The 8,379-nt window shown below is 54.0% G+C and overlaps 1 protein-coding gene across 1 annotated transcript; it reads left to right on the forward strand.

The window, feature by feature from the left end:
• The first annotated feature begins 2,310 nt into the window (after window positions 1-2,310).
• F2rl3 (F2R like thrombin or trypsin receptor 3) lies at window positions 2,311-3,848 on the forward strand. The gene is made up of 2 exons (XM_057753109.1): window positions 2,311-2,416; window positions 2,619-3,848. Exons 1-2 carry the CDS (start codon window positions 2,311-2,313, stop codon window positions 3,695-3,697), a joined length of 1,185 nt encoding a protein of 394 aa, XP_057609092.1. The 3' UTR covers window positions 3,698-3,848.
• Window positions 3,849-8,379: the final 4,531 nt, after the last annotated feature.

Below are 8,379 nucleotides of genomic sequence, written 5' to 3' on the forward strand. Positions count from 1 at the left end.
AAGCCTGGGTCCTTCACACATTCCAGGCCTCAGTTTCCCCTCCTAGTGCAGGGACTAATCCTGAGGGCCTGGCTGTTCACCCACATCCTGCTAGATTAGGGCATGGGAGGTAGAAGGTGACCATGGTGATCACTCCCTTTCCCCAGCTGGTTTCACCTTTCCAGGCTTTGGCCACCGTGTCCTGGGTTCTGCTGTTCCCAGAATCCAGCCCACATTGCACATTCTGAGGCTAGCCCTGCTCCAGGACAGGACTGTGGAGGGGTTCTTCTAAGCAGCTTTTTTTTTTTTTTTTTTTTTTTTTTTTTTTTTTTTTTTTTTTGTAAGCATTGCTGGACATAAACCTAGAGTATTCAGCTTGTGATGTGGACTTTAGCTACATCCCCTCAGACCTCAATTTCTCCTTCTGATTTTTTCTTCTTCCCACCTCTTTCCAGAAAGCTTGTCTGGGCTGGAGATGGCTCAGTGGTTAAGAGCATCACCTGCTCTTCCAAAGGTCCTGAGTTCAATTCCCAGCAACCACATGGTGGCTCACAACCATCTGTAATGAGGTCTGGTGCCCTCTTCTGGCCTGCAGGCATACACACAGACAGAAAGCTTGTCTGTGTACATGTTGAGGGTAGAGGTATAAGTCACGTGTCTTCCCCTAGTGCTCTCCACCATGGTCTCTCAGTGAGCCCGCAGCTCAGTGAGCAGTGAACCTCCAGACTCTTCCTGTGTCCACGCACTGTCTGGACAGACATTACAGATGTGAGCAGTGAACCTCCAGTGTCCACGCACTGTCTGGACAGACATTACAGATGTGAGCAGTGAACCTCCTGTGTCCACGCACTGTCTGGGCAGACATTACAGATGTGAGCAGTGAACCTCCAGTGTCCACGCACTGGCTGGACAGACATTACAGATGTGAGCAGTGAGCCTCCTGTGTCCACGCACTGTCTGGACAGACATTACAGATGTGAGCAGTGAACCTCCAGTGTCCACGCACTGGCTGGACAGACATTACAGATGAGCAGTGAACCTCCAGACTCCTCCTGTGTCCACTCACTGCCTGGACATTACAATGTGCTCTGCCATGCTCAGGTGTCACACATGGGCACTGGGGATTTGAACACAGGTCCTTTGCTTGCACAGCATCATCTCCAAAGGAACCCTCTCCCCACCATTCTTTGTGGAGTGTTTCTCACCAAAAAGACCTTGCTGCCCTGGAAATTGCAATTCTCCTGCCTCAGCCTGCAAGTGTTGGGGTGACAGGCATGCCCACCACCTCATCTGAGCAGGTGGTCTCCACAGATCATTGCCTGTGACAACTCCCCAGAGTGTCTAGGACACCAAGGCAACTCAGGGACCCTCTACAGAGGCCTGGCCACCTCCCTCACTGGTCAGACCTGGAACGTGTCACATCCACGGAAGGGGACAGATCCCCTCAGCTATCGCCACCTGACCCCAGAATCACATGGAGGCCTTATTTCTGCACCTCACTTTACTCCAGGTCAGGCAAGGAGCTGGGGTAAAGGAGGCATCCATATGGCAGGGTGCCCCCCAAGAAGACTTGGGGTACTCTGGGAAGCAACAATTGTTGATGTAACCTTTAGGGGTTTTTTTTTGTTAATGCATATAATCACTATATATTATTTATTTATTTATTTATTGAGACAGGGTCTCACCATATAGCCCTCTCTGTCCTAGAATTCCTACATAGACCAGACTATCCTTGAACTCACAGAGATCCACCTGCCTCGGCTTCCTGATACAAGGAGGCCAAAGTGCAGCTGTGGGAGTTCATTCTCTCCTTCTACCATGTGGGTCCTGCAGACAGAACTCAGGCCATCAGACTTGGTGGCAAGCACCTTCCTCCATCTGTCATGTCATCTTGCTAGCCCTTATTGCCTGGACTGTCATCCAAACAGGAGTTGTGTGACTGGCCAGCAGGAAGTGGCCACTTGATCCACAGATGTTTCCTGGGCTGGGTGGAGTGAACAGTGTTGTAGGGATGGGGTAGTGGGAGTGGGGATGAGGCTGAAGCCCAAGACCCTCTTTTCCATCCTTGGCCCCATTTCTTGTGAGGCATCTTGGAGAGACGGAGACCTGGGCAGGAGACCCAGATCTCTTAGGCACACACAGGGATCTCCCATGGGCTCCAGGGTGAGCAAGCGGAACTCCAGTGCTCATGCGGGGGTGGGAGCATTGCTCTAGGGTTATCTCCCTGGAAGTACAGTCTGTTCTCTGCCCCGGCTCCGGAAGCCAAGGGTGGCTTTGACAAGGCAGGAAGCCCCGGGCTGCAGCCGAGAAGTGGAGTCTGACCCTGGCAGCATGTCCTGGCTGCTGCTGTGTCTGCTGGTGCTGGGGCTCAGCCTGACACAGGGCACCCAGACCCCTAGCATCTATGATGATGGAGAAAGTACTGGGGGAGGCCATGGTGAGTGATGCTCCCTTGCCGGGGTGGGTCAGAAATGGAGCCACAGCTAGGCGGGCTTACAGCCTTAGGTTCCTAAGCCTTGAGCCTTTGGGGCTGGGTTTTGTCCTTCCACTCACCAGCCCACAGCGCCCGAGACTCACAAGGTCCCCAAAGGCAGGGCAGGGCCGGGCACGGGTTGACTGACATCCCCTCTCTCCCACAGAAAGCACTGTGGGTCCCACAGCTGGACTCAAGGAGTCGAAGTCCCCAGGCCAACTTCACCCACGAGGCTTCCCAGGCAAGTTCTGTGCCAACGACAGCGACACGCTGGAGCTTCCTGCTAGCTCTCAAGCGCTGCTGCTGGGGTGGGTCCCCACGAGGCTGGTGCCTGCCCTCTATGGGCTGGTGGTGACCGTGGGGCTGCCGGCCAATGGACTGGCGCTGTGGGTGCTGGCCACACGGGTGCCCCGCCTGCCATCTACCGTCCTGCTCATGAACCTCGCTGTTGCGGACCTGCTGCTGGCACTGGTGCTGCCACCACGCCTGGTCTACCACCTGCGTGGCCAGCACTGGCCCTCTGGGGAGGCTGCCTGCCGGATGGCCACAGCTGCCCTCTATGGCCATATGTACAGCTCAGTGTTGCTGCTGGCTGCAGTCAGCCTGGATCGGTACCTGGCCCTGGTACATCCTCTGCGAGCTCGTGTGCTGCGTGGTCAGCGCCTGACCACCGGGCTTTGCTTGATGGCCTGGCTCTCCGCAGCCACCCTGGCTCTGCCTCTCACTCTACAGCGGCAGACCTTCCGGTTGGCTGGCTCTGATCGCATGCTGTGCCACGATGCTCTGCCCTTGGCTGAGCAGACCTCCCACTGGCGACCGGCTTTCACCTGCCTGGCCGTGCTGGGCTGCTTTCTGCCACTGCTGGTTATGGGCCTGTGCTATGGGGCCACCCTGCATGCACTGGCGGCCAGTGGCCAGCGCTACAGTCATGCACTCAGACTGACGGCCCTGGTGCTGGCCTCAGCAGTGGCCTCTTTCACACCCAGCAACGTGCTGCTGGTGCTGCACTATTCGAACCCAAGTCCTGAGGCGTGGGGCGATCTCTACGGAGCCTACGTGCCCAGCCTGGCGCTCAGCACCCTCAACAGCTGCGTGGACCCTTTCATCTACTACTACGTGTCCCACGAGTTCAGGGACAAGGTACGGGCCTTGTTGTGTCGCCAGCCAGAGACCAGCAGCTCCTCCCAGGCCTCCAGAGAGGCTGGACGCCGAGGGACTGCCATTTGTTCCTCTACACTTCTGTGACAGGCGGCTGAGGCGGGAAGTGGATCCCCTCTTAAGCTACATCCCTTCTGAACCCTCAGGACATGACCTTATTTGGAAATGCAATCGGTGTGACCGTCATCAGTGGAGCTGAGGTCCACAGGAGAGGGTGGTGGCCGATGCCCTTGTAGAAGAGGAGCTGTGGGCCCTAGTGCTGCACACCTGTCACCCTGGCACTAGGGGGGCGGAGGGAAGAGATTATCTTTGACTACATAGTGAATTCAAGCCTGGGCTATGTAAAACTCTGTTCTTAAAAAAAATACAGGGCAGTCAGGGTTCCCTGCCCTGTGGAAAGTCCAAGGTCCTCCCGCCTCCAGGTCTAGGAAGGTGAGCATCCAAACTGGCTAGGCTCCCACAAAGCTGGGAGGAGGCAGAAATTTTTTTTTCAATAAAAAATTAAAAAAAAAAATTAATGTAAAAAAAAAATACAGGGGCCAGGCGGTGATTGCGCACGCCTTTAATCCCAGCACTCAGGAGGCAGAGGCAGGCAGATCTCTGTGAGTTTGAGGCCAGCCTGGTCTACAAGAGCTAGTTCCAGGACAGGTTCCAAAGCTACAGAGAAACGCTGTCTCAAAAAAAAAAAAAAAAATACAGTAACAGAGCACAAGAATGTGTGACTACAGAGGCCGACAAGAGGGACGAGGCCACAAATCAAGGGATGCTGAGGGTGCCTAGGGTCACCGAAGACCAGTAGTGAGACAGTTTCTGCCTCAAAGCCTCAGAGGAACCCAGCCCGGGACACACTGATCTTGTCAAGGGGTCTCTCAGAACTGTGAGCTGATAAACTTCAAACCTTTGTGCTTTGTGCATATGTCTTTATGGTGTGTGTGTGTAGGTGTGTGTGTAGGTGTGTGTAGGCATGTGGGGAGGTGTGTGTCTGTATGGTGTAGGCATGTGTGTGTAGGTGTGTGTGAAGGTGTGTGTGTAGGCGTGTGTCTGTACGGTGTAGGTGTGTGTGTATGTAGCGTGTGTGTGTGCATGAGCCTGTGGCTGCACCAGGGGGCAGAGGATGATGGGTGCAGGTGCCTTACTAAAGTCCTTCTCTACCGTTAAATTTTTAAAAAATATTTTTATGGTCATGTGGTGGAGACACCTGCCTTTAATCCCAGCACTTGGGAGGCAGAGGCAGGCGGATCTTGGAGTACAAAGCCTGTCTGGTCTACAGAGTGAGTTTCAGGTCAACCAGGGCTACGCAGAGAAACCCTGTCTTGAAAAACCAAAACTAGTTATTTTATGTGTGCCTGTGTTCTGCCTGTATATAAGTTTGCGCACTGCATGTGCCTGGTGCCCACAAGGTCATAAGAGGGTCCCCTGGACTGGAGTCACAGATGGTTGTGAGCTATCACGTGGGTCCCCAACAAGAGCGACCGATGCTCAACTGCCAAGCTTCCACCTTAATCTGTGAGATTGGTCTCTCCTCCGGGATCTGAAACTCGTTGCCTATGGCAAGGCTAGCTCACCAGGAACTCCCAGAACCCACTGTCTCTGGGTGTAGTAATGAAGTGGTGGGCTATGTTCTCACCTGGATCCCACATGGCTAGCTTAGTCCTGGAAATAACAACACACAAATTGTATTCTTTTAAACACTGCTTGTCCCATTAGCTCTAGCCTCTTCTTGGCTAACTCTCATATCTTGATTAACCCATTTCTAATAATGTGTGTTGCACCACGAGGTGGTGCCTTACCAGGAAGAATCTTAACCTGCGTCCGTCTTGGAGAGGAGAGCTATAGCGTCTGTCTCACTGCCTTCTTCCTCCCAGCATTCTGTTCTGTCTACTCTGCCTATCTAAGCTGCCGTCCTATCAAAGGCCAAGCAGTTTATTAATTAACCAATGAAAGCAACAGATAGACAGATGACCCACCTCCATCATCTGTACACAGCTCCTGGCTTTTACACGGGTTCTGGGGATCCAGACTCAGTCCTCCTGCATGCACAGCAAGCGCTAACCCCTGAGCTATCTTGCCTGCCCTCTGTGTATACTCTTTAAAAGCCGCCCGAGTCATTCATTCATTCTGCTATGCTTGTCCCAAGATGCTGCAAGGGGTGAATGAAGATTCCTTGGCCCATCTGGCTCCTCTTGGTGTCCCTGCGCTCAACAAGGTCCCTCATGGGCTGGCGAGACGGCTGCTAAACCTGAGGACTTGAGTTTGGTCCCCTGGCCCCCATGGTAGGAGGGAACCCATTCCCACGTGTCCTCTGACCTTCACACACGTGCTGCAGCGTACACACACACGACGGTCACGTGCGCAGCATGCACACACACAACAGTCACGTGCTGCAGCGTGCACATACATGGCAGTCACTCCCGGCCTGGATTAGTGTCCTGTCCTCTCTCAGCCCAAAGGGTCAGTTGCAGGTGGAGCAATGGGGGACACTGTGCCTCTAAGTCACCCGCAGCCAGGCTCTGTGTGCAAACAGGCTTGGGCCCCCAGGACTAGCTACATTCTGTTGTTGGCTGTGGGCTGAAGATCACGTGACTTCGGGAGTCAGCTTGTACCTACTAGCGGCCCCGCAGCAGTGGACACAGTACTTCCACATGGCTGGGAGGTGTGGATTATACAGACTTCCCAGGCTATAGCAGCCTTGGGCCTCGGCATTTCAAATGTGTGGGGTCTCTGGGGGTCTGCACGTGACCCAGCCCATAGCACTAAGTTGGGGTGCACTCTGAGCAGGTTCTGCTGACCAGCTTGTTCTTGGACCAGCACAGAAAGTGTAGGCACTGACATCTGTGGGTACAACCTGGCATCTTGCCCTAGGACATCACTGCAGGTGGTGGAGGTAGGGGTTGGTGACCCCTGCTCTGGAAGGACAGGAAATGGCACGGGGAACAGCCGCTAGGAAGGACAGTTAACTGGATATGCCAACTTTCAAACCTTAAGATTGAGAGCACCTCAAGTTTAGAGTCAAAACCTGCCCAGGCACTTGGAAGTTTTGAACAGGTGCCTTAAGGGGCTCCCAGCCCATGGGGTCCCCACTGCGGACTGAAATGTGAAGGTGCTGGGAAAGGAGACTGGCACAGATCTGCCCCCAAACTGGGCAACACCCCAACCCAGGAAGCCCACCCCAAACTGCTCCAATCCCACTCAGGCCCAACCTCCACACCCCTCCCACCCTGCTCCTCCTGGCCTTGTCTTGGGACCTTGGCTGTTCCGCCTTGACCCCTGGTCTCTGATCTCAAGGGTAAACCTTTTCTGGAGTCAGAAGGGGTTATGGGAGTTTGCAACAACAGCAGGTCCCACGCTCACCAGGACCTATGTGCACCTACCTGCACATGGACCCTGAGCACAGACCTGGGGTGAAAGGCTGTACACAGGACCAAGGGTGACAACCGGTAGGGTGGAGAGTGAGGAGCGAGGCAGAGCCTCAAGTTGGTAAGTCCAGGACAGTGCTAATGCATACCCCCCACTGGTGTCTACTACATCCAGTGGAAACACTTCTCTTCGTTCATACCAGGAACCCCCAGCTTGCTGGCACCAACCAGCAGAGTCCTTGTGGGAAAGAAGATTGACCTTTCCTGGTGCGAGCCCTCCAGGGCCACCTTGTATTTCTGGTGATGCTGGTCATTGGTCCTCACTTTGGGGACTGTTACCAGTTTAGTTTTGATTGTTATAATAAGCACAATGACCAAAGGCAACACCTAAGGAGGAGAGAGTGTATTTGGGTCACAGTCCATCATCAGGGGAAGCTGATAAAGGAACCTGGAAGCAGATAGTTGTCATTCGATGTGGGTGCTGGGAACTGAACTCCAGTCCTCTGCTAGAGCAGCAAGCCCTCTTAACCCTGGAGTCAGCTCTCCAACCTTTTTCTGAGAGTTTTTACCTTGTAGCCCTGGATGGACTTGAACATCCTCCTGTCTCAGCCGTCAAACAAGATTTACAGGAATGGAGACCACACCTAGTTCCCACTGTGCAGGTGGAGAGCTGACCCACAGTCTAGGTCCGGATGCTATCTCTAGAACATGCTCCCGACAATAACCACCCCACTTTGTGCAGAGGCTGTGGCCTAAGCCAACTGCTGCAGTTCTCGGAGCCAGTCCTGAGAGACCAAGCCCATAGGGGAGCAACCTCCCCTGTGGGAACAGACATCTCTTCTAAGACCCACCCTCTACCTCTCGCTGGGATTGAAGGTTGTGCACCAATATGGCTGGCCCAGGATGCTGTGTATTTTAGGAAATGTCTGCCCAGGGTGTGTGAGCCAGCCCAAGTGTGAAGACCCGAGGACAACTTGCAGGGGTGAGTTCTCCCCTTCCATGTGCACGTGGGTTCCAGGGATGAAACTTGGGGTAGGTATGGCAGCAATCAGCTTACTGGCCCTGCAGTGTCTTTAGAACTTCCTCGTGGACCTTACTGTGTGTGGGGACTCCGAGGGTGTTCAGTGACCACCCAAATCTGCCTAGCCTCTCCATTTGTTGCCCCCCGACATGTGGACAGTGGTGATGATGTCTGCGGCCTCTGTGCCCCTCACTGTGGACAGAACACTTTAGAGCTGCACAGACAGCTGCCCTGTCAACCCGAGGCAGGGCTCCCCAGAGAAACACTGATGGGACTTTTCAGTTGAGCTTTGCATGACAGTGACTTTGTAAAGACAATAAAGATGGGAACTTGGGGTCGTCACTATATTGGCTGCACTAAGCAACCCAGCAAGCTCTCCTCTGGAAGACCTG

The sequence above is a fragment of the Chionomys nivalis genome, chromosome 20 (genome assembly GCF_950005125.1).
Source record: "Chionomys nivalis chromosome 20, mChiNiv1.1, whole genome shotgun sequence".
NCBI classification, from domain to species: Eukaryota; Metazoa; Chordata; class Mammalia; order Rodentia; family Cricetidae; genus Chionomys; species Chionomys nivalis.

What these genes read in the sequence shown, in the direction of transcription:
- F2rl3 (XM_057753109.1), top strand. Translation starts at nt 2,311, where the DNA reads ATGTCCTGGCTGCTGCTGTGTCTGCTGGTGCTGGGGCTCAGCCTGACA. An exon ending in AAGTACTGGGGGAGGCCATG is followed by an intron (nt 2,417 to 2,618) that starts GTGAGTGATGCT and finishes TCTCTCCCACAG; the next exon opens with AAAGCACTGTGGGTCCCACA.